Below are 26,411 nucleotides of genomic sequence, written 5' to 3' on the forward strand. Positions count from 1 at the left end.
TGGTTTGGCTGATTCTTTGGCCCACATAGGATCTGCTCTCACTCATCTTGTTGAGAGTAGTTCCTACCTTTTGAATATCAGTTGATTCGTTAATGTTGTCGTGGAGTTCAGTTTTAGTATTGAAGTTTTTGCATTTAACTTGCTATTTTTTTTTGAAAATGATGTATATATTAACAAAGAGAGAACAATACAAAATTAGGGGAGCAAACCCCTAACAATAAGAGATTGGAGGGCTGCTCCCTGCTTGGTAAGCACATCAGTTGCCGAATTTGCGGATCTCAGAATGTGAGACCAAATACAAGAAAAATGAGAGGCAATATCCAGAATCTCCAGGAAGGTGTCCCAGTGGTGCCATAGGGGGGGGGGGGGTGGGGGAGGGGAATGCATGATGACACCGTCCAATAACCACCTTGGAATCTCCTTAAATGTGAAGAGGGCCCCCACAATTGTCTCTAAAAATACGGAGCCCATTGAGAAGGCCATGCAGCTCAGTCGACGTTGAGTCGAAAATACCCAACTGGCCCGCATAGGAGAGACACTGATTACTCGAGGAATCAGAGATAACACCCCCAAGGCCAGCAATCCTAGGATTACCGAGAGAAGAACCTTAAAAAAATTAACTTGAGAAATCCGGGTTTCGATGGGGTCCATGTCCTCATGATTGGGGCCTTGATGTCGAGCCAAGCAGCTTCAGTTATCACGAATAAAGGAGCACACAAAAGATGAGAAAACCTTCTTAGTAAGGAGCCAAGAAGAAATGTGGCCCAATACATGATCCTCAATTCTCTTCGTGGATTCACATTTAGCATCGAAATGCCTACGGTTACGTTCATTCCAAAGGCTCCACGGAATAAAAGCAGTACAGGCAGAGAGCATTAGCTTTCCTAGGCTTGGGAGGGAGGCACCAATGAGCATTTTACTGAGAGCGAACAGGTCCGCCAGCATACAGAATTGCAGCCTGACCCTGCAAAGAATGGAGGTCCACACTATCCACGAGAAGGAGCACTGAAGGAGGATATGGCTGGTAGTTTCATCCTCCATATTGTAGAAAGGACAAAGGAGGATCAATAGAGGGGTGGCCTCTCCGTCTAAGCACGTTTGTTGTGAGGATATTATTGATGCAAGCACTCCACATGAAGAATATCACTTTGGGTGGGGCACAAAGGCGCCACGAGAAATGTACCTCGTGCTTCACTTGATTTGAGTGCCAACCATTGATGTATCCGTATGCAGAGGTCACATAAAAGACACCGCTCTTGTCAAGCCACCAAATGAGCTTATCCGATGAGGAAGACCACAGACGAAAGAATTGAATAGATTCCATCAGCTAACACGCCTCCAAGGCCTCTGCATCTAAAAGCCTCCTTTGGGGGTGCAGGCTCAACCACCTCCCTCGAAAGCTTCGATCATCGATATCTCTCTCTGCAAAGAGAGAAGAAATTTTTTTTTTGAATGAGTCCTGTAAAGGCTTCTTCCCCGCCCACCAATCTCCCTAGATTTTTTTTTATTTTTATTTTTTGAATGATCTCCCCAGAATTTTAAGGATCTTCCTTTACCCGCATAGAATCTGATGGACAAGGCAAAAGTTGGAAGAAGCAGGTAGAGGGATCTCCAAATGGGCTATAAACATATTTTGTTACCTCCTGAAATCCACCATGGAGAGAAACAACCAAGCTTGGCGATGACCATTTCCTTCCAAAGATTGGAGGAAATGGTGTTGAACTTCCAAATCCACTTTAAGAGCAAAGCCTGGTTCATGTCCTTCGATTTCCGAATACCCTCCCCCCCCCCCCCCCAAATGCTTTGGCATACAAACATCCTCATAATTGACCAAATGATATTTAAAAGCGTCACTTGATCCCATCTAGAGGAACCTTCTTTTGATCTTATCCATGGCTTTACAAACGGAAGCAGGGCAAAACATAATTTGGGATACCGGCAATACAAGATTTTAGGAGGATAAGCCTACCTGCCTTACAGAGAAATCGGCCCTTCCAAGTGGCAAGGTGGGTTTCAATCTTTTCAACCACAAAATTCCAAAGGCTTTGATTGATGCGACGGTCAAAGAGGGGGAGTCCAAGGTAAGTGGTTGGGATGCTGGATGCAGTACAACCAAAAAGACTCGCCATATCAGCTAGAAGATCCGAGTTAACATTGAAACTCATAAGAGATGTTTTCCTCCAATTAACTTTCTACCTTGAAGCTAATTCAAAGAGACCCAAAACCGGTTTGATCCTTCTAGCTCCTTCTAGGCTTCCAATCCTAAATATGATAGTATCATTCACATACTGGAGGATAAGGACATTAAAAGCCTGCAGGTGACTAGTAGGAGATAGCCAACCAAGTTCTACAACCGAGTAGAACATGGAGGAGAGGAATTCCGCCACAATGTTGAAAAGAAGCAGGGAAAGAGGGTCACCCTGTCTAAGCCCTCTGGTTCCTTTGAAATATCCGCAAACCGAACTGTAGAGAATGAGGGAGTAGGAAGCCGAGCACACGCAACTTCTGATCCACAATCTCCATTTTTTGCCGAAACCCATTCATTCCATTAGCTCATCTAGAATGATCTAGTTTACTCGATCGAAAGTTTTTCTAAATCAAGCTGAGGGCAATTCTTGGATCCTTGATGCAGCTAAAATGGTCGATGAGTTCATGTGCTGCCATAGTGGAGTCGAGGATATTCCTCCCCTTGAGGAAAGTGCCTTGCCAACGGTGAATCATTGTTGGGAGAAAAGCCTTTAGCCGATGGCCCAAAATTCTAGCAATTATTTTGTATGCACTTGTGATGAGGGTGATAGGCCAAAATTTTTCGAGTTCTCAACGTTAGACTTCGTTGGAACCAAAGTGATGAAAGAAGCCCCGATGTTGTGGAAGGTGATGCCATTCTTATAGAAGCCACGGATCATTGCAATTATATCCTCCTTGATGCTTGACCAATTTTTTTTTGAAGAAGTCCTCGTTGAAGTCATTCGAACCCGGAGCCTATCACTCTCCATACCTAACACTGCACACTCGATTTCCCCAGCAGAGAAAGGGGATTCTAAGAGGGAGGCGACTGATGGAGAAAGACAGGAGAAATTGAGGTGCTGAATTTTTGGCCGACTTAAGCATTCCTCTGAATATTGGTATGTGAATAACTGAATCAACACATTAGTGATAGAGGTCCGACACGACGTTACCTCATTATTGATGCATAATGAGGTAATTCGGTTGGATCTCCTTCTTGCCGAAGTGAGGGCATGGAAAAACATAGTATTTGCATCACCGTCTTTTAGCCATTTAAATCGAGCTCTTTGCTTCCACTGAACTCGTTCTTGATGCAAAATTGCATTGAGATTGATAGTGAGAGAAACGCGAGATGAACACTCTGCAAGGGATAAATACCTTCGTTCCTCCATCGAGTCCAGATCAGCGATCCACGAGAGAAGAGACACCTTCTCAGCACCCAGCGAGGCATGATGATTTGAGGCCTATTCCTTAATTTTTCCTTTTAGTAAAAGGAGTTTCAAAGGAAAAGCCCACTCCCTTCTACCATAAATTGGGCCCTCAGACCACTAGCTGTTAATAAAATAGTCAAAAATTTTCTCCAGCAGCCATGAATTTTCAAAGTGGAAAGGGGAATGCCCCCATTTCTCAAAGGAAGTGGAGAGCATGATAGGCCAGTGATCTGAACCAACCTTATTGAGTGCCCTTCCAATGACCAGGTATAACTTTTCCTTGACAACGTGATCTCGTCCAAACCACAGCCTTCGATGAAGTCCGTAAAACCCCGCATTGAGGAAGAGATGTGGGGAGCAGGAGGCTTCTACTCGTTGCAAAAACGAAGAGCATTAAAATGACCCACGTAGAGCTAGGGAGAATTCCAAGACTTGTTTAACTCCGAGAGCTTGTCCCAAAAAAGGCACCTCCCCGCATATCTCGTCGGACCATAGACTCCAGCTAAACACCAAACTCTACCAAAAGTGTGATCCCGGAGACTGACATCCAAGGAGAAATACCCTCCATAATAGTGAGAGCATCGAAGTTAGTGGAGTCTCATGCGACAAGGATGTCACCAAAGTGCCCTATGGCGTTAACAACAGCCCACTTTACCCAAGTACAGACCCATAGATCACTAGCAATGGTGTAAGTCATTTCCTGACATTTGGTCTCTTGAAGTACCACAATTGAGGGTTTAAACTGAAAGAGGAATCAAGATATCACCCCAAGCTTCTGGTCAGCACCAATACCTCTGACGTTCCATGATATAAGAATCATTTGTTAACTCTTTTCTGGACTTCCTGAGTGGTGTTGTCCTCCCTGTAGCTGACCACTGCAGATTGCTCCCATAAGACACGCCAAGTTCATCATTTGTTGCCACATCTCATCGTCGTATTTGTGATGTTCGGCTTGAAGCTCCTCCACGAGGCGAGACGACCTTTCATTTGGGAGGGGAGGAGATATTTCTTAGGATTGTCTCGGGTGGCATGCAAAATAAGGCTATTCTGGCAATACCTTCTTCTCTGGTAAGTAGCTAGAACAGGGGTTGAGGCAATATGAAGGGAAGGCGCGACTTTGGTTGTGGACTCTGAATCAGAGTGAGCAAGTTCCTCGGTCTCCGTTGGTGAGTGAGGTTGGGAGATAGGTGGCGGTGCCATTTCTATCCTCAGATGGGTGTTATGGTCCTGGGTTAAGTACCTATGTCTTCTGCTCCTAACAAGCCGGTCTTTTGGGTAGTATTAGCTAATTGCTTAACATTTGGTATTAGAGCGGGTTCCCACGTCGCGAGTTTGAGTCCCGGGACTCGCAAAGGCCAGATTAAAATACTAGTAGGTCCTTGGGATAAGCCCTGGGTTGGGCCAGTGTCGTTGCGCGGGCGCAAAGGCTGGATTAAAATACTGGTAGGTTGCGTCTAGGTATTATAGCGGTTGGGCCAGTGTCGTTGCGCTGCCGTGGTCGTCGGCTCGCGAAGGTGGGGTGTGATGTTATGGTCCTGGGTTAAGTAGCTATGTCTTCCGCTCATAACAGGCCGGTCTTTTGGGTAGTATTGGCTAGGTGCTTAACAATGGGAGGTATCATCGAAGTGAGCATCAGGTTTGACGAGTTTGGTTCTAGTGTTGGAAGCAATATAGGTTTTTTCTAGGCTTTGGGCCTACCATGAGTGGAATGAAGCGGAACTCAAAGAGGAGGGGACATATCCGATATCGATATTGTTGTTTCTCGGTATTCGAGGGGCCCCAGCAGACGAGGCCAGCTGTAGGGGGAAAAGTTGTTGAGTAGCATTGGGGAGAGGATTTACCTCAGTGGCTGGTCCAAAGGCTAGAAAGGCGTCCCCGACATTCGAGGTTGACAACATCAGGAGCTGCACTGGGTTCCCTCGGGCAGGCATCTGTATGACCTCAGGATGGTGCCTGGCAGAGAACTGTTTCTTGGGCCCGTCCCTTGTCAGAAGGAGCCGCATCCGAGAGAGGAGTGCTTTTCTCCATCCCAAGGACACCATCGTGCAGAGGACAGTTTGGCTCAGTAGCAGTAGCAAGTGATATCGGGCCCAACGCAGGGGTTTCTTGGGATGGGGAAGAGTAGGTGTAGGTGTTGCGTAGGGAAATGGGTTGGAAAAGTGGGTTTGACAGAAGGTTAGTGACAGATCCGCAGGCTTTATTTGACGTGGTTTTAAAAAAAAGGGGTTTGATTTGGTTGATGGAACTACCTCGGAGCTTGGGAAAGTCGGAGTGGATGCATGGTTTGATGGAGGTTAGTGATGGATCTGCATGCTTTTTCTTATATGATTTTAATAAAGGGGTTTGATGTGGTAGACGGGACGACCTCGGTGCTCAGGAATGTCACAGTGAATGCAGACCGTGCAGAGCTTGTCATAAATTTTGAATTTGAATTTGAAAGCCAGCTCGGTAAGGAGGTTGACTCATCCGAGCTGAGTCGGCTGGGAGACTTGGTCTGAGGACAGGTCCGTGAACTCATAGGAAGAGCATCCCTTCCGGTGGGCTCAACGTACACAACTCATCGAAAGACGCTTCGACCTAGACGAAGTCCTCACCAAAAACGATCTTCAAAAAGAGAGGGTCAACCCAACGCGAGGTCGGGGCGACGAAAGCCATAGCCGCTTCCATCTTTCTTCTTTCCGTCATGTCCTCAGCCCACTGGATTGGTGTTCCAAAGGAGTGAGTGATCCTGTTAAGCACCTCGTTCGACCATAGTTCCACAAGGCTAACCCTTGATCGAAATCCATTGCCCAAGGGGGCATCAGAGTGGGGTTTCTAACCACTTTTAGACTGAAAATATCTGGTCTCGCTCCATTATCGTGGTTGCAAGAGCAGCTTCCATTTCTACCGTCTATTGGAGAAAAACCAACCATTTTCGAGGGATCAACATTGCAATTTTGGGCATGTATTCAGTTTGAAGTTTATCGCGAATCCACGATGCTAGATCCTCACCCTTCCATCCATCCGATTGAGCCTCCACGACAATGGTTGATCCCATAGCGTTCCTGCCCGATGAGAAAGCATCGGGGGGTAGGTGAATGGTGGAGTTTTGTGGAGTGTGTTGGGGGATTTTTTCTGGAGGGCGGGGGGTGGGGGTGGAGTGCTCGTTGCAGCTTCCAAGGGGGGCAGAAGGTAGGTGATTTTTTTCGGTGGCAGAGAAACACCTTAATCATGTGTGATGGCGAGGATGTTGTCCCCAAAGCTTCCCAGCAGAATGAGGAACCAGAGACCTCCGGAAGATAGATTCCTGCAATGATGAGGGTTCCTCTACTTTGCACAATCTTTCACTCCTGAATCCCCCTCTTTCGAAACACCGAGAAGAAGGGAATTTCTCCGACATTGATCTCCCGTAGTCTCGGCGAGGTTGCATTTGCACCGTCTACTAGACATCAAACATGTTATCGTATATAAGGGACAAAATTGTAAATATCTAATTTTCTAAGGGTATTAGTGTAATTTCTGTTTTAAATCTCTATACCTATGTATCAAATAGAAAATCGAAGGGTTGCTTTGATTCTTCGTTTTCGGAAAATAAACGTGGATTTCGGAAAGATTGTCATGGTATCAGAGCTTGCGTCCTGATTTTTGTTTTTCCTAGCTTTTTCGGCGCCTTCAGCGATCTTGGTTCGGTGGTGGAGAAATCGGCTCGGCGTTGTGCTCTCAGAGGTGAGTTATCTTTCCCTCTTTCTCGGTTTTCGATTTGTAGTGGCTTTCGGAGGGTCTTGTGGGTTTTTCTTTTGGATTTCGGAGGTTCCTCTCTCGGCTTTAGCGAATTTCGGCAGCTCCTCTCTCGGGCATTTCGGTTTTCTGGTGTTCAACGGGTATCTTCGTTTTTGGTCTTGGACGGGTTGTTCTTGGTGTTCGACGGGGTCATTGGCTTCTTTTTGGCTTCGTTTTTTTGGTGTGCGACGAGAGCCCACTCCACGACGTTTCTTTTGCTCGGTACACGTGTCGCAGCCTCTGCCGCGACCCTTTTCTACCACTGCAGCCCCTCGAGAGTGGCTCATCTTAACGTAGGGGCATCATGTCATCTGACAACACTAGTGCTATTCAGATTGCCACCAACCCTGTTTTCCATGAACGCACCAAGCATATTGAGGTTGATTTCCCAGCATCCATTTGAGGGGGGATGTTATCATATATAAGGGACAAAATTGTAAATATCTAATTTTCTAAGGGTATTAGTGTAATTTCTGTTTTAAATCTCTATACCTATGTATCGAACAGAAAATCGAAGGGTTGCTTTGATTCTTCGTTTTCGGAAAATAAACGTGGATTTCGGAAAGATTGTCAAAACAAACTCTGGAATCGCAGCCATCGAGACTGAGATAAAAGATCTTCTCGTCCCATTTTAATTGTGATTCTCAAAACACTTCCAGTCTTTTCTGGTTTCAAATCCAGCGAGATTTCGGTATCTCTGAAATTTCACGAGATCCTCAAGGATCTTCTCTTCTCCTTCCTTTACGCTTTTTGATTTCTTGCCATCATCCACCCACCACATTCCTCCGTCGTCGATGATTTTCCTTTGTCGTCGCGCCTTAATTGCGCTGCTGCGGACGGTAGGGATCAACTGGGGGTGGTTGGAACAAAGGGGAGGCGGGCACTCCTCCGCAGCCGAGAACTGTTGGGGAGTGCCCTAATCCGTCGTACTTTGGCGGCGAGAGACCCCGAAAGGGTTTTTCTCCTCTCGTCGCTTGCTCATCTCGTCCTAGACTTTTTTCTAATTGTCTGAGCAATCTCATGTACATGGTCTCATTTAACTTGCTATTTATTTTATCTTTAATTTGTCTATTTTTTGCTGCTTGTTAGCTAGCAGATGTGCTGGTCATTTGGCCTCTTTGTTTTGAGGCCCTCCTCATTTTGTGCCTTTTCTGCTCTCCTACTAATGATATTCTCTTTCTTCTTCTTGAGTAAAATGAGAAATTCATAAAAGGAAGAATATACAAAAGAGAGCAAAAGAGAGCAAAAGAGAACCCAAGGATTTTTTTTTTTGTTGATAAAAGTGAAGTTTTATTCAACAAACAAAGAACAACAAGCTAGCTAGGGGGGATGACTTCCTTTACAACAAGGGATTGGAGGGAAGCTTCCTGCAAGCGAATCAACAACAAAATTTGCAGATCTAGGAATGTGAGACCAAGTACAATCAATATGGGGAACAATATCCATAATTTCATTGAAGACATCCCAATGCTGCCAAGGAGGAGGAGGTGCACCAACCAATCACCACCCTAGAGTCACCTTCGATATGAAGCGGGCTACTAAGGTGGTCATGAAAAACAATGAGACCGTGGAGAGCCTAAGCTCGATGGAAGTGGAGTCAACAATTCCCAAGGGGCCGGTATAGGTAATGAGCTGGGTGCTTGTTGAATCACTGAAAACTTCACCATAACCGGCCTTGTAGGGGTTACCAAGGGAGTTTACGCATTTGGGTCTGGCTGAGGAGGTTGCAATTCTTGAATGATGGTAGCTTGGAGGAGACGATCATTTGGGCCAAGGCTTGCCAGTTGTCCTGGAGAGAGGAACCCGAAAGGGAAGCAAATTCTTTCCTAGTGTGGAGCCAAGAAGAAATCTGACCAACTCAATATGGACGGTTGGTTGGAAACTGATTTATGCCACAATTATGAGGCTAAAAATGTTTTTAGCAGTGGAAGTGGTTAGTTCATGGAAAACCCATGCAGGCTACACGGAGAGGCAGCATATAGGATATGCTATTGTCATTCGATCAAATATTTCATATGCTATGGGAGTGGCTAATCAATGTATGTAGTTAGATTTTTTAACTACCTCAAAGACTCACCTGGAAAAGGCTCAAGCTACGGGTTACATAAGCATTTGGCTGTGGTTGTTTACTTCGATGCGGATTATGTAGTCTCGGCTAGATAGGAGGTCCACTAGCAGTTACTATACATTTACAATTAGTAACTTAGTAACCTTGAAAACTAAGAAGCAGACAAGGGTTGCTACATCTAGTACTACTGCTGAATATCTGGCTATGACACACCACATGATTTAAATGTGGATCAACTCACTTATGGCTGATTTGGTTTCTGTTTAGACGGTTTCATGAATATGTTTTGTAACAATCAAGCTGCCATTTTTTTAATTAAGTACCATGAGCAGACAAAAGATATTGAAGTGGTTTTCTACTTCATTCAAGATGCTGTTATGAGAAAAAGAATAGTCACATCACATGTTCAATATATTGACCAACATGGTGATATCTTCACCAGAAGGAAAAAAAATGGTGATATCTTCACCAAGCTTCTCAAAGGGACTTCATTTTCTTGTGTAACAAGCTTGGGCACTTTGATAGATATGTTCCAGCTTTAGTGGGAGTGTTGATTTCATCCCTTTTGGATACAATATGTTGTGGCGGGAGCCTTTGTTTTGTGCTCTTGTATATTCTCTCTTTAATGAATTTTCTCACTTTATTAAAAACATTGTTGATTTCTCATAGTTCTGTAAGAAAAGAAGAAAATGTAGATGTCTTGATGTTGATTGTGACATGTTCTTTTGTAGGATCCAATGATCTCAAAAATGATTTTGTCTGCAAGCTCTCTAGGTTGCACTGAGGAGATTATCACTGTTGCAGCTGTTTTATCTATCCAGGTGAAGCTTTCAGCCATTTTCTTATTTCTGTTTGACTTTCTTGAATAAGGACCCGCTCAATTTAATGAATTAGAATAAAAACTGTTCCATTTTGTACCAGCTCATGTAAATTTTGTCCTGAATAATGAGAACTCAGGTGTTCTTTATTTGTCCTTGGTGATAGTGAACAAAAAACATGGAATTATATTTGGGCAATGACATAGAGATGCTAAAAGAAATGGAAGAAGAAAGTGGAGTAAATAAATGATGCGACGATATCAACTAGTGTGAGGATAGGTACTCAGTGGCAAAGAGCGAGGGCAATGGTTGTACTCCTTTGAGGAGTCGACTTTGTTTGTTTGTTGACAAGGAGTTGACTTTCTTAGTTTGTTGACAAGAAAACATAGAACTAGTCAAATTTACTTAAGCTAACTTTTACTACCCTGTGCTCCAAATCTTATCTTTATTTGTTTATTTTGTTTTTTAATGCTTATTTCTGAAGCTGTCTTAATCTTATTCTAAGACTCTTTTAACTGCTTTGTCTACTTTTAGTCTATTTGGGTTTCCATCAGAGGGGCACAAAAGGAGTTGGATGAAGCTAAATTGCGGTTTGCTGCTGCTGAGGTATCCTTCCCCACTTGCAGACCAATTTCAGAGCATCTTTTATTTTATGATAAAGTCCTCTTCTGTGTGTCGTACTTTTACTAGTTTATAACATGATACAATATGATGACAGAGACCCATAAAATAATAAAATTGAAATGCTTCCTCTAAAATATGGGTAACTGTTATGATCCTAAATGTAGAACATGTGCTCGTCGCTCTAATATGATGGAGAATGACATCTTCCAAGCAAGGGAAAGAAAAGAGGTTGTGTGCGAGAAAAGGAAGGAGTATTTAGCTAGGGTTAGAGGATTTATGGGTGAGAGATGGCTTGGCTAAGAGATATGCGGACAAATTAGGTTAGGGTTTGATGGCTAGGCTGATTTACGGTTTAGAGAGAAAATTTGGGGTGAAAGAGAAGGTATGGACATGGGAGATAACCCTATTGATTGGGGGTTAGCTGCCTCAAGTGACCAGGTTCCTATTGCCTCCAAAGAGCAAAGCTATTCGGGTATTGAGAGATCTGGGTTGTGTGTGTGTTAATGTTCCACTCTCTTTATCTGCTGGTGACAAATGGAGCATAGATAGAGGGGACGGGAGATTGCCCCCTCATGCATGTCTCTCTTTTTACTCAGAAATTTAGGAGCCTGTTGTAACTAGAGAGAAATAACTGAGAGAGTCTCATACACAAAAAACTGATAAACAAAGTAGGGTTTGGGTCTAAACATGTCCCTGATTAAGTGATCTTTTTAATTTGTAGATAAAAATCTTGCATTGATAAGGATTTCTTTGAGAGAAATCCAACTCACTAAAAAAAAAAAGTAAATAAAGGAGAAAGAAAAAGATTACAAGAGAGGGGAGGCCGCAACAAAAAAGGCCACATATAAAATGGCCACCGACAAAACAACCAAAAAAAAGAAGAAAACAAAATAATGCATGTTGGACATGACAGACACATCTTGGTCTCTTTTTGTTGTGGAATGAGGACCCTATCCCGAAGGTCCAGAAAAGCTTCTCTTATGGTGGCTTCCAATTCACTTAACAATTGGTGTTTGCACATACTGCTTATACAAATGCATGTGAGTCGTTGTCTTGCTTTGGTCGATGTGATGAAATTTGATAGCTGTTGGTCAGCAGACTGCTTATCCTGCAACCAAGAGTTGTCAAATCGAAAGGGAGTCGGGCCCACTTGTCAAATTTGGTGTCAATCTGGATGGCCAATGATCAAAGCCCACTCGGTTCAAAATTGATCCACATACATTTTCATGAAGCCTCAACCAATCACTAGTGGCAAAAAAACGATCAAGCTTGGATAGGATGGGTGGCCTCTGCCCATTAAACCATGTAAAGGTTTTGCTAGAAAGGAAAATCTCCTCCAATTCGAAGCTTCCAATGAAATCAGCAAAGTGGCACATAGTGGAAGAAATTCTGGTTGCATGCGGGGATTTATCATTGCAGAATCTGGTTGCATTAAATCCCCAACAAGAAGCCAAGGGATGGGTCAGCAGGGGAGAAGATCAGAAAGTTCTTTCCGAAAGGAGCTGCACTCCCGATAGCAAGTGGGCCCATAGACTCCAGCGAGGCCCCATTTAAAGCCGATACATTTGTCGCACAACTTAAATCCAATAGAAAAGGAACCGATAATGTGGTCCATTACTTCAACAACAGATGAATTCCAGAGGAGGAGGATTCCCCTTGAGAAACAGCTAGGCAAAGTCAAGCTTGTGGCGATTGGTAGTACAGTCCTCAAGCCGGATAAGGGAGCTGTAGTGATCGGCAATGAGCTACAAAACACTGTAGTCCCATAATGCTGGCAGAAGACCAGCAATCTAGAGCCATTGGCCAAAGCAGCGCCTGTGCGAGGATGGAGTCCAATCTTGGATGGGAGAGATGAAAGCTGAAGTGGAGAGTCAAACAATCATCCATCGATCCCCGAGCGATTGGAAAGTGACCATCCACTCACCAGGGCGCAGGTATGAACACTGTGGTCGGTAGTTAAGGTGCAGTTGTGGAATGAACTAGTCAGAGATGACCTCTCCATCGGCAGGCGAAGCATCTAAATTGGCGAAGGCGGTGCACACCAGTCTTTCGAGCCCAGCGTGAAGCAAGTGTGGGGGGACCACAATGGCTGGCTGGTCCCAGGCAGAAGCTGGCTTGGGCTGGATAGCCGAGTTTCACCGGATGGAGGTAGGTGGATCATTTGAAACAGGGGGGAGATGAAATGGGGGGTGACGGGAAAGGGTTCCGTGTTGTGAGTCGTTGGTTTGGGTGGAAGTGGGGGCTAATCATTTGCGGGGATGGGGAGTTGGGGGCTAGCTGGTGGTGGGGCTGGAAGGAAACTTTGTAGGCATTGGATGAAGTGGGACTAGCCGAAGGAAGTGTTACTGGCATCCGGAATGGTGACGCGAGTCATGGTGGTGCGGTCCTGATACTTAACAATGCGGCAGCCGGCAACATTATTCCGGTGGACTACGAGGAGGCTGAAGTGCCAAGGTCTAGTCTAGAGCTCTTTGGACCATGGTGGGGAGTCGTGATCAAACGTGGTAGCCTCCGTGAACTGGGTGATTAAAGAGGCACATGCTGCAGTTGGGATGGTTATGGAGGCACGTTATACCCTAGTCTTCATCGTCACCCGAATGCAGGGAGTGGCTCAGAGGGCCACTCGGGTGATCAACAGTGTGATGGGGCCGTAGATGAAGCGGAAGGTGGGCAGTGGAAAGCTGCTCAGCGTCGCGAGGATGCCTGTGCCAAAGCTGTCGTCTGCTAACAGTGATTCAATTAGCGTCGTCTTCATTGGTCCTCGGAGTGCCATACGGAATGCCACACCGGAGTTCCTTGCCTCGTGGTCATCATGCGGCGATGAAGTGACGTCGGAGCTCGGGCAGGCCTTCCGAAGTCTTCAATGTTGCTATCTGGGATTTGTCGAAAGAGAGATCCCGGCTGCTCCACTGGGTTTCGTCCCCGAGTAACGTTGGCTGTTGCTGCCGCGATCAGGTGGAGACTACGAATAGGGGTGTCTCTTGTTTCTCTCCTCTTGCCTCTTGTCTCTCATTCTTGTCAAAATACATTCCACAAGAGAGTCTTAATTAAAAGTGTTTTAGTTATGTTTGCCTTCTATTTATGTTTAGTTGTTCAATTGTTCTAAGACTTCACTTTTAATGTTTAACTTTGGGTGTAACTTGGACAAAGGTAGTGTAATTATAATTGGATTTTATTGTTTCCTCTATTATAAATAGAGACTCATTGTACTAAAAATATAACAAGTCAGTGAAATATTTCTCTTTTCCAGAAATTCAACAAGAAATTATTAAAAATTTAATATGTAAGGCATTTATGTCCTTTTTTGCATAAAAATGACGAGAAGGGTTGAGAGTAATTTAGGTATTCTTTAGGGGTTGAAAGTAATTCGGGTACTTTTTAGGGTTTAGGGTTTAGGGTTGAGAGTAATTCAGGTACCCTTTAGGGGATTTAGAGTAATTGATCCAAACTTTTGGATAAGTAGATTTAAATTATTATAGCAAAAGGTAGAGCAGAATGGGGGAGCCCTCATGTAGCGGGAAAAAATGATGGCAATGATGATGATGATGATCATAGTTCTGGATTAAGGGGGTTGAGTGATGGTCTATGTTGTGAAAGAAAATGTCTTGTGGAGTCTTAAGCATAGTCTCATAGAAGAAAAAGTTTCATGAGTCGAAGCAGCTCATGAAAGAATGAAACTCTTTTGAAAGAGGCATGGAAGTTAAGAGGCAGTTTAAGCAACTTGTAGATGTGTCCTTATTAATATTTCTCTCTTAGTTATTGCTTTGTGTTACATGTGCTTAGTATCTTATTTTAGTAAGTTTAAGTTGGTTGTAATAGGGACTTGGGTAGTTTAATTAAAGTTTGATTCTAAGTGTATTAGATTTTATTAATAGAATGTGTGAGAGAGCCAATGTGAGCTTCTCCCTTTCCCTTTCTCAATTCTCATTCATCATTTTTTCTCTCTCATTCTCAAAAACTAACATGTGTGATTCTGTTTCATGAAGCTTCTCCGAGGGTCTCATCTCCTTTTTTGACAATCTGCAGGGTGATCATGTCACTTATCTGAACGTATATAAAGGGTTTCTTCAATCTGGTAAATCTTCTCAGTGGTGTCACAAAAATTTCATAAACTACCAAGCTATGGTGCGTATCTAGGATTCAGTTTTTGTATTTGATAAATATCTAAACTATATGACAAATATCAATGACTCATGTGACTGTATCTTCATTCTAGTTTTGCTCATATGGTCCTTGTACTTGAGAGGTTTCTTCACAGGGTTGTTAATGATATTAATCTGTATAAAAGTAATTCTTTTGCAGAAGAAGGTTGTTGAAATTAGAGAACTACTCAGAAAATTACTGCAGCGGCTAGGTGTTAGCTTAAAATCCTGCGATAGAGACACTCACATATTAAGGAAGGCAGTCACTGCAGGGTTTTTTGCCCATGCATGTCGCTTGGAGGTAAGCATTATTCCCTTTCTTCTTTTCTTTACTGATTTAAACAAACCGTATAGGCATAAAATTGATATGAAGTTTTAGATCCACCCTCAAGGAAAGAAAATTTGTTAAGTTGGGTCCCGAGGCCCATCCCAAAATGATTAGGCAACTTAGGAAACCAAACTAATAAACTTAAGATCTTTGTACTCACTAATCCATGTGAGACTATTCCTTAACACTCCCTCTCACGTGTAGGCCCTCTTTTGTAACTCGATAAGTGGATAATTTAGGTGTAGGCCCTCTTTTGTGGGTGTAGGCCCTCTTTTGTAACTCGATAAGTGGATAATTTAGGTGTAGGCCCTCTTTTGTGGCTCTTCAAGTGGATAGTTTAGGTGTAGACCTTCTTTTGAGGCTCTACAAGTGGGTAGTTTAGGTGTAGGCCCACATATGAGTACCTGCTCTAATACCATGTGAAGTTGGGTCCAAGGCCCATCCCAAAATGACTAGCCAACTTAGGAAACCTCTTTCTCAACTAATAAACTCAAGATCTTTATACTCACTAATCCATGTGGGACTATTCCTTAACAACTTTAATACAAGAAAGCTTTTGGAGGAGCTAAAGTAAAACTGCATAACCTCAAGGCTACATGGCAAAAAAACTGAGTACCTTACATTAAATAATAGTATAGGCCAACAAGAAGATTTCTTGTAGATGTGTTAATTAGTTTCTCTATGAGAGTTTTATAGAAACTTGTAATATTCAGCTATAACAAAGTAAGAGGGTCGAATAGATTAATCTTTGACGATTTTGCTTCCTCTTCCTCTCTCATTCCAATTCTATATTGTGATTTTTCATTCTAAAACTCTAATAGAGAAAGAAAAGAAGAAGAGGAGTGTTTGTGTTTGTTTTTGTTTTAGCCAAGCAGGCAAGCTCTAAAATTTTCCCTACTGATTCTTGTCCGTGGGTGCTGAAGTAGTGTCTAGATTAGTCGAAACCTGTATTTGTTCTTATAAAAGTCCAGCTTTTTCATCTATCTGTTTATGTTGGATTGGTTTTGAATCTTTTCAACAGTCTTGGTTTTTGGTCAACCTTGATCTGCTCTTCTTGAATAAAATTAGTCGAAGCTATTCCTTTTGGATGTTCGACAGTTTTTCACACATTAAGATGCGTTTTTCCCCTGTTTTGATGGCCCCCTAGATTGAAATCTCATCGTCTTCCCATGGTTAAAAGTTGTTATTTTTCAGTTAGTTAAGTTTTCTTTAGTTTCTAAGAAAGTATTTTCTTGTTGAAAGTAGAATCTTAGGGTTTGCAAGTTCTAGAGAGACATGATTGTTATTTTAATATTATTTAAGTTATAAATAGGGAAGACGGGTCTTTAAACCCTAATTTCTCTGACACTCTCCAGAAAATATTCACATGCTATCAAGTAGGCAATCAGTTAAGGAATATGAGTTAATCTGGTCATCTCATGAATGTAAGTCGTTCTTTGTAAATGTGACTTTTTTTCTTCCGTTTGTTCTCGCTGTTTAATTGTGTTTGTCTATGTTTCATCTTTCATAAACTAGTTCTTCTTCGCAATTCTGTCAAGTTTTTGTAGCAGTTATCCCCCAAACTTGTCTCCTGGCTGAGGCAACTTTTCTTCGTATTGGTCTTGGTCTTTAGAAGCCTATCCTTCCCCTACTCACATAGCCTATCCTTTCCTTTTCTTTCTTTCTTTATTTTTTTTTCTGGTTTTTCAGGAACCAGAAAGAGAACTTTTCCTCGTATTGGTCTTGGTCTTTAGAAGCCTATCCTTTCCTTACTCACATAGCTGGCAGTATGGAATTCTCATGGATGTAGGTCTCAAGTCCAAGGGCCTTGACCTCTTTGTCATTGTTTCCCCTCTTTTCATGTTGGATCCCACAATTGTTTTTCTCCAAGCTCGTGCAGTATAATAAAACTGCTGCTGTCATCAAAGTTGTTATTTGGCATTGATTGTGAAGGTGAGATGGACCCAGAAGGGGGCCGACCCAGAGGAGAGTTTAAGGAGGCCGGAGTCATTCATCGGGTGGTTGGGGAGAATGGAGAACTTAGCTTTTGTTAGATCCTTCAGAAATGTTGTGTTATTGTCGATGTGCAGCAGGGTACCAAATATTTTTGCAATGCTTTCCATGGTGTGCCAACACCAAAGTTCCACCGGAACACCTCTTGCAGTAATCCATTGGCCCTGGGGGGCATTGGTGAGTGTGGGGGACCAGTCCAATAGCTTTTTCACAGGAGTGTGAATGGTTGATAGTATCATTAGCAAATATTCTACGTCTGGAGATTTGAAATGCAGAAGCTAGAGCTGGTCAGTGATATGAGAGATAAGGGGGGTGTAGTCTAGAAGTAGTTGGGTGGTGAACCAATTTTTGATGGAGTGTTCGGAAGAGTAGGGTGAACTGGTTAGAGCAAGAGCAGCTGTGGTCAGGTGCTTGTTTCCGTCGGAGAGGGTCTGGGCCTGGAGGGTGAGGGAGATGAAATCCAGTTTGTGTTCGATATGTGGGGGCGGGGGAGGGGGAGGGGGAGGGGGCAGTTGGCTGGAGTTTCTGGCGAGAGTGGAGGCTGATGAATTTGACCAATGTGGGTGAAGGTTGGGTTGGCTGGAGGTTTTGGTGGGGAATGTGGGGCCTGTGGGGCAATGGAGATTTCTGGTAGGAGCTGGAGGAGGCAGCTGCGGAAGGTGGTCCACCCGAAGTTTGTGTTGGTGAATTTGGGGATGAAAAGAATGCCCATGACTGCTCGCCGACGGCACTGAGTGATTCTGCATTCAGGTTGTCCATGGTGGATTTGGGAGGTGAAATAGAAAACAGACTCACCGGTCCAAAGTTCTTTAGCAAAGCTACGTCCGATATTTCCTGAGGTGACTTCGTCGAAGATTCTGATGAAGGAATCGCCTACGACTGTTGGGATGAATATGAAGGACCTTCTACTTCCCGTCTTGGATAGGACATGAATTGCCAGACCTGAGCGTTCTTGGGTTTGTTTGATGCTGGTAGTTGTTTTCCCGTAGCTATAGGAGAAGGTGGAGGGGCTCCTAGCCGAAGTTTGCCGATGTTTTCTTTTGAAGAATCTACTAGTGACAGTCTGCCATCCGTCTTCTTCAACTTCCGAAGATTTGGTTGTCTGTGTTCTTCCGATCTGCTGCTGCTGATGAGTGAAGGAGCATCTGTTGCTGAGTATTCCGTCGGGCCAAATCAGAGGAGGCGGCAAAGGTGCAAAGGTTGGAGGGTGGTCAAAGAGGAGGTCTGCCCAGAGGTTTTCCCGAGCTTTGCACGACACCATTCTCTATGGTATGTTCCTAAATTGATGCGGGGTCCCTCTTCCAATTACCCAATTATACCCAAACTATAACTTGCAAAGTTAAACATAAAACAAACAAAACATAACTAAGAAACATTATCTTGAATTTCAGCATTTTCCTTTGAACTTGTTTATCTCGTGAGACTTTTCTTGCATGAGATTTACCTTAAGCTCTAGGAAACTTGTGAGGTATGCTCTATATGAGACTCATCTTAGACTTTTTGATATGGCTTCTTCAATACTCCCCCTCAAGCTAGAGTTTCTAACTTCAACTTGCAAATAAAAATTCTTAGCAAATTGGCAATCTTCAATTCTTCCTTCTTCCTTTCTGTGGTTCCAGTCTTCTATTCTCTCCCTTGGGATACTTTTTACCACTACTTGTGGAAATCTTTATTGTTAGTCACAGAGAAGTTTTTTCGTAATAAATGTTTGAATCCTTGCAAGGATATTTTGATCATTTCACTAGGTGGTATGTAATTTGGAAGATATCAGTAAGCTAAGTATCATATTATAAGGTATTAGTTTCAAGTTTGGTCGTGTTCTGAGTAGTTTTCAATGAGATATGAGGATTTAAGATATAAGGGACATTTTTTGTAACTCTGCTAAGCTTTCACTTAAGTGACTTTTATTAGAAGAGGGGGTTCGATTTCTGCACCCCAAGTGAGTGCTTTCTCAAGCACTCTTTCCTCTCTCTCTCTCTCTCTCTCTCTCTCTCTCTCTTTCTCTCTCTCTCTCTCTCCCTCTCTCTCTCTATTTTCTCTCTTCTTCTCCGTTTTCCTCCTTAAAGCTTGGGTACTTTCTCTTTCTAAGCTTTTCTCCTCCTCCAAGAAAGGGGACTTCCAGGATTTTGTCTAATTGAGGCTAAAGGTTAGGACTTCTTCTTTTGTGCAACTTGTTCAACCAGTTGTAGTTCTATGGGAATTTTGTGCCTCTAGAGGGTTATAGTGTTGGGATTCTCCCATTACTGCCTGCACAGGTGGCAACCTTACACTTACTGTGTCATCTATCTGGAAGGTGATGTCATCCTTCCCAAACAATTTTTTGTTGATTTTTGGTGGCTTCTGGATTTGATGCTTATTGAATTGAGCACACCATGTTACTTTCCCAATTACTCAATTACACCCCAAACTGTAACTTTCTAAACTAAACAAAAAAGAGATAAAACATAATTAGGAAACATCCTCTTAAATTTCAACTTTTTCCCTTGAGTTTGCTTCTCTTGTTTGACTTGTCTTAGACTCTATGAAACTTGTGAGATATGCCTTACATGAGACTCATCTTAGACTCTTTGTTATGGCTTCTTCAACAAATCATTTGTTTACCATTCTGACATTTAATTACATTGTATCATTTGAACTTTTTGGCAGGAAATAGTGTCAATTCCTTAGTTTAATTTCCTTGGTTGATCTTTTATTGTAGGGTATATGGACTGATTTCATCCCTGGTGATGTATTGATGCTCTTAAAAGTGGTTATTTTCTACTACTGCCCTTAACAGTGGGTAGTTTTCTGCTGCCATTAGGCGGTTTACTTAGTGTCACATATATATTTCCACATTTTCCTTGTGTCACACCCTTTTAGATTATGATTGTGAGAATCCTTGTCTTCACCAGTTTTTTGTTGTGTTTTGTCCAATTGGATGTCTTGAGGTGGCTTGTTATTTAGACGGAGAAGGAAGAAGTTGAATGTTGAAAGATCAAAAGTTTCAAGTTTGGCATGTACTCCCCAACTTTTAGATCTGGGTTAGACACCCCTATGTCTAGGTCCTGTCAAGATAAAATTTCAATAAGTCAAATTCGGATTCAGCCCACTTAAGGATGCAATGAAGCATGTTCAAGCCATGCAAAAAGAGGGATTGGGTTTGTTACTTTTGGATTGGATTTGTTACTTTTGGATTGGGTTTGGGCTTATTGCCAGACTTACATAACTATGAGAAATATTTTGGTTCTTTTTCCTTTTCTTTTCATGTGTTTAATTTACCCAACATACATATTCAAGAGGTTTTTTATTTCCTCTTTATGTTATGAGATATCAAACATCTTCATCATGAGCATATTTAGGTACCTATGTTTACATTAATTGCATCATATCACCACGTTACTTCCATATGTTTTATTAACAGCTTGTGGTTATTGAATCATCTCTGTAGTATTAAATCTATCATACTGTTTTGAATGTTGTCTAAGGCATTTGGTCCCAGTGGATTGTACAAGACAGTCAGGAGTTCGGAGGATGTATATATTCATCCATCTTCAGTTCTTTTCAGGCAAGTATTGAAGATTTGTGATATCTTACTATTGCTATTATAATTAACTTCTGTTTTATGCAGCTATGCTATTACGACCATTTACAACACTGCTACCATTTGTAGCTGAGTTGTTTATATGCATGTATCATAAACGATACTGGCTTGAAATACACTTAAATACACGCTTATATCTCTTCTTTTTGAAATACACTGGCTTGTTCTTAGTGTGTGATTTTCTCTCTTCTATCCACGTTCTACTTTTTTGCCTTTTTTTTTTGTTCTAGCTTTTTTTTTATCAATATATTTTTTGGGTGTGATTAATCCTGAGAGGTTTCTTAACATTTTCTCTTCATTTTGGAAAGAATGGGCCCAATTTTATCAAGTCTATTTCTTGTACATAAATACCTTGCAGTATGTGATCAATTACAGTTGAAGTCGAATGTTGAAAGCAGGTTTGTTTGTTTTTTTCAAGATGAAATTCTTCATAGTGTGGGTGATCTATGATGTCAGCACATAACAAAGAAAGTACAATTTTTATTATTAGGACTTTAACTAAACAACTAGTTTCCACTAATCTTCTATTTTAGACTTTCAGTTAAAAGAGAAGCTCTTAGACATTCTATTAAAGCATAGGCTAAAATAGGGAAGTGGAATCCTCGTCTTTAATAAACATTATATTTTAGCTAGTTTTTCTCAAATCCCTGGTTGTCGTCTTGTTGTCTTTCTTGTGAATTCGTTCTTGCACGAAAGCAGGATTAAGGGCAAGGTTATACAGAAAGAAGATAATTGTATCTCATCTCAAAATAAAAGGGAATATACAATAAGGTGGGTGTAAGTAAACGTGCTGTGAGAACATGGGCATTGTAATCATCATTTGACATATAATTTTTGGTTTTTATCCTTGCAGAGTAAATCCAAAATGGGTGATATACCATTCTCTGCTGTCTACTGATCGGCTATATATGCAGAATGTTATTGCTATTGACCCTTCGTGGCTAATAGAAGCTGCTCCTCACTTCTACCAGTATGAAAAGCCCAATCCTGCTACTTATTGAAAGCATTGAAGTTAAAGCTGTTATAGATGCTTGCGAAGAGTTGAAGAAGGTCAAGAAGCATGCAACAGGATGAAAATCGTAAAACAGGTAAACAGTGCTTTATAACCCTCAAAATGCTTGAAGAGGACATCAGTTGTTCACTATTTTCAGCCATGCCTTAGTCACTGGAAGAGTAGAATTCTTCCAAGGAAGATGATAGGGTTATTTGGTGCATGCGTTCTGGTGACGAAACGAGGTGACTGCTGTCAGGTGTATCCATTAGATGTAAAATGCAGTTGGAGCAATGGCCTGTCTATTGTTTAACAAGCACGCTCAATTTCTTCTGGTTGGAAGTCCTAAATCCAGCAAACGAAGGAACAACTTAAGCTTGAAACCCCTCAAATCTGGTCTTAGGAGGGGGCTTTAGGCTAAGACACCGTAGCATGTTGTGAGAGATAATATAGATTTTCAAGAACAAAACTATGCGTTCCTTTGGCGTCATGGAGTGGAAAACAGAGATGTTCAAGACGTCTAATTGTTAGGAGCGTAGTATGCTTTTATGTGGTATTTGACTAGTTGGTTCAATTTTTAGCTTCTTATAACATATTTTTTTCGAAAAGTAAGGTGTTCTGTAATCTCTCTTAAATATAAAAGAGGTTGGAGATGAGTTTTAACTTCCAATGACTGCTGCAAACCCTCACAATTCTCTCTCTCTATCTCTCTCTTGTGCCTTCATCTCTTCCTATTTTTGTCTCTCTTCTCAACTTGTAACTCTTACATGATATTAAAGCATTAAGATCCTGTTGTAGGGGAGTTTTAGCCATTTCTACTCCTAGGTCTACAAATGATCCGGGAAAGGGGTCTTCAAATTTCTCAGTTGATCGGTTGGTACTGCTAATTGAGCTGCTAAGGACTTGGAGATTTTGAAGAAGTTGAATGGACAAAGTTACTTGAGTTGGGCTACATATGCCAAGGTGTATCTAAGGCCAAAAGAAATGCTTAACATATCAGTAATGACCCTCCTACTCACATCATTGAGGACGGGGAGGTAAGAGGATAGCTAGGTTATAATCTAGTTGGTCAACAACATGGCGTCCAAGCTGAGGAATCAGCTTGAGAGTTCCAGGATAACCAAGGAGATTTGGGCATCATAGAGTCCATATTTGATCAGGGAATAATTTGTCTGGTACATGAGTTGTATCTGTATACTAAATTTTTCCACCTCCAAAGTGGGGATAAGATAATAAGTACTTCGGTGAATTGCAAGGAGTTCAACAAGAGATCAATATCTATCATCTATTTACTACCCATGTGAGGGAACTTCATAAGAAAAAATACAAATACTCGAGTGGCTGAGTTCATTGATAGCTTAGGTCTCAAATATGATGCAATTTAGGCCCAATTACCAGCTAATGATGATGTACCCACATTGAAGAAAGGTTTTCCTCAATTGTGCAGCAGAAAGTGTTGTGATGCCTAATGGCATAATGGTTAGTAAGGTTTGTTATTTTTTTTTTATAATTTTTTACTCCTATTTTTTCTTTAAATCTTGGGCATGTTCATTGTTGACCAAGGTTGACTCGCACCCTTGATTTTGATGATAACAAAACTCAAGTTAGTGATCTAAACAATTGCAAATTTATTATTTCATGATATGTAACCTTTAAGAGACACGTACAAGGTCTATGAAGAAGAACTAGTCAAATCAACACAAAAGACTTCATACCAAATAAAGAACAAGTCATCTTGAAGAAACACTTATAAGGAAGCATGAAATCTTGAAGGGTTAAGAGTCTAAATTTCATGGAAAATCTCGAGAACACTATGTAAGAGGATAGCCAACAAAATTCCAATTATTTTGGTTTGAGAGTATTAGGCATAAAAGTTTGATTAAAACCATGTTTTAATATCTTATTAGAATATTTTAGAAACTACAAATCCCTTAGTTTCTGTTTAACTTATGCTTAGAGCTTAGTTGTGTACACTGTCAAAGGATATGATAAAATATGGTACTAAATGTATGCATGATCATCCAGAACACAACAAACCTTAAACATAGGGCATTATTGATCAACCTAAAAGATTATGATCGATCATTCAATTTGCTATAAGGTAGGGCTTATAATGCATTATTGATCATCCATAACACAACAGACCTTAAACATAAGGTATTATTGATCAACCTAAAGGATTATGATCGATCATCCAACAGGCCTATAAGGTAGGGCATGATCAATTATTTGTAATGCTACAAAGGGAGTAATTGTAAAGCATGGTCCATCAATGAATACAAGGCATGATCGTTTGATCGATAAATAGGCCTTAGGGAGTAAAAAAATATAGTTGTTGGATTCGAACAATTGATAGAACCCTCTTGGAGGTCATATCTTCTTCAGCCAAGTGTAATTAAAGACTACAAAAGGAGGGTTAAGCAGGCTGGAAAAAAAGTATGAAGATAAATTTAGAAAAGAAGATAGGTAAAGAGATCAAAGAAGAAGGAAAGAGAGAGTGAGAGTTGCCATGGAGAAAAAAGAGAAGAGGGAGGAGAGACAGAAGAAAAGAGAGCTCGAGTATAGAGAAGAGTAGAGAAGGGAGAAAAGAAGTAAAGAGAGAGAGAGAGCTCGAGTATAGAGAGGAAAATAAAGACGGGAGAGAGCGAGATTGATATGACCTGAGTAGAGAAAGAAAAGAGAGGAGCAAGGTAAAAAATGCAAGCTTTAAGAATGTTTTGCCCTATCTAAGCTTCTTTCTATTTATTATTTCTCATATATATTAATTAGGACACTAAAACTCCTAGTGGGATACTGATTAAAACTTCTAATAGGACACTCCAACTAAGAATCATAGTCTATATGGTTTTTTAATCTAAGACTCCCTCTTTTGACAAACTTTTGGCTTTTCACAAAAATACCTAAACTACCCTTAGGAGGTTGGCACCCCTCCTTTTGGAGCACAGGGCATGCTATGAACTTCCCATTTTACACCTCTACCATTATTTCCTAATTTATAACTTAAAAAACTTTTAAGACAAATTATAAACCCTACAAAGATTGATTAATGAAAATGTATGATCCATCATCCCTCTTGAGCAACTTTTTGTACAATGGCCAGAAACGGTTAGTTAACTAGGAAACTTATAAATAGGGACTCAAACTTCCCCTAAAGTATTAAATAACTATTTCTTGCAATCCCAAAGCCTCCAAAAAAAATTTTGAGCCCAAAGTTTTGCATGTGAAAAAACCCAAATCTATCAAAATTTTCAATTTTTTTGCAAACCTTTTGGCATTCCTATTGCAATCAAGTTCCACATACTTCATAACACATGCTTAGAGGATTTGAAGTTTCGATTTTTTTCTCCAAAAGAATAGTATAAGTTTCACGTTTTGTTTTCTCACTTTCTTTAAAAGAGTTTTTCTAGGACCTTGAATCTAGAAGGCGAGTTTCCACTAGTGCTAAATCTAGTAATAAGAAAAATTGTTGGGGAGTGATTGGGAAAATTGTAATTGGGTATTACACTTGGGTTAAAGAGAGTTGGGGAAATTCTTTGTAGTTTTGCTAATAGAGCATATTAGTGAATTTTTCATGAGCTAGGTTTCTTGAGTGGTGATTATCACGAGGAAATATCAAGAACAAAAAAATTGTCCCCTTGTGGTTGTTTGCATATGCTTCATTTTTCTTCACTTGTTCAATTTGTTTCCACTCCAAGAATTTAAAATTTAACTTTTATATTTTACACAACCCCCTCTTAAGACACCACCTAGGTCAACAATTAGTATCAGAGCGGATTTGAAAAAGTTTGAGTTAAAATGTTTCATATTCCCGCTCAATTGGTTTCTATCTTTTCAATATAAGATGCTCCTTTTCAAAGGGCAATCAACCAATTGGCACTTATGTTTAATTTGGCAAATTATGTTCGTTGGAAGGTTAGAATGAAATTGTTCCTTCAATCTATGGATTGAGATATTTGGTTTTAATCCTCACAAGATAATTGATGGGGTCAGATCTCAAAGAACTATAGTGAACTCACTAAGAGAAATAAGGAACAACTTAAGACCAACTCAAAGCCAATTAACCTACTCTTGTATGCCTCAAGACCCTATGAGTTCAATAGGGTCACCATAGTTAAAACAAAAAAAGAAATATGAGACAAGTTGGAGTTACATATAAGGTTATAGATTATATAATTAGTTGATTAGTTGCCCAATATGATGAATTTAAGATGAAATTAGCTGAAATGAACTCTAGGTTTGCTCACATTATGAACGAATTGAACATCCTAGCTGAGGAAATTTCCCTCTATAGGTGGAATGATAAGTTTCTCAAGGCTCTTCCTAAGTCATGGGACATGGGAAAGACATTCATTAAAGAAAATAATGTTTTTAGGACTATGAGCTCAAAAGAACTACTATATCCTCTTGACATATGAAATGGAATTGAAAGAAAAAGAGGAAAAACCTTCTAGGGGCTAAAACATTGTACTAAAAGCAAAAAGTGATCCTAGTGGGTCAAGTGAGGGGTGCTCCAAAGATGTGAGCTTCATTACTAGGTACTTACAAAAGATATATAAAAAGAAAGATAAAACTTTAAAAGAGGACATAACAAAGGCCGTAAAGATATTTTTTATAAAGATTGGTGGTCACTTTTAGTATGGTAAGCTAGGGGATATAAGAAATAAATGCCCAA

At 41.1% G+C, this 26,411-nt stretch overlaps 1 protein-coding gene across 2 annotated transcripts in view; it reads left to right on the top strand.

Moving 5' to 3' along the window:
• Nucleotides 1-23,068, top strand: part of LOC137960774 (probable pre-mRNA-splicing factor ATP-dependent RNA helicase DEAH9) — a 43,065-nt gene extending 19,997 nt beyond the window's left edge. Inside the window, exons 17-23 of one of the 2 annotated variants that reach the window (XR_011114306.1) lie at nt 9,996-10,085; nt 10,617-10,688; nt 14,733-14,831; nt 15,009-15,149; nt 20,633-20,712; nt 21,602-21,836; nt 22,538-23,068. Coding sequence is in view for 1 of the 2 variants with exons in the window: in XM_068808311.1 (XP_068664412.1) it covers nt 9,996-10,085; nt 10,617-10,688; nt 14,733-14,831; nt 15,009-15,149; nt 20,633-20,712; nt 21,602-21,749 (630 nt within the window). In the remaining variant the exon portion in view is untranslated. Of the gene's footprint in view, nt 1-9,995; nt 10,086-10,616; nt 10,689-14,732; nt 14,832-15,008; nt 15,150-20,632; nt 20,713-21,601; nt 22,410-22,537 lie in introns of those variants that run through there. The other variant, XM_068808311.1, reaches the window with a different exon arrangement.
• Nucleotides 23,069-26,411: the final 3,343 nt, after the last annotated feature.

Source organism: Aristolochia californica, unplaced genomic scaffold, assembly GCF_029961685.1.
Source record: "Aristolochia californica isolate CCGP_79_NKW_82.1479 unplaced genomic scaffold, dmAriCali1.0.hap1 SCAF_1, whole genome shotgun sequence".
NCBI classification, from domain to species: Eukaryota; Viridiplantae; Streptophyta; class Magnoliopsida; order Piperales; family Aristolochiaceae; genus Aristolochia; species Aristolochia californica.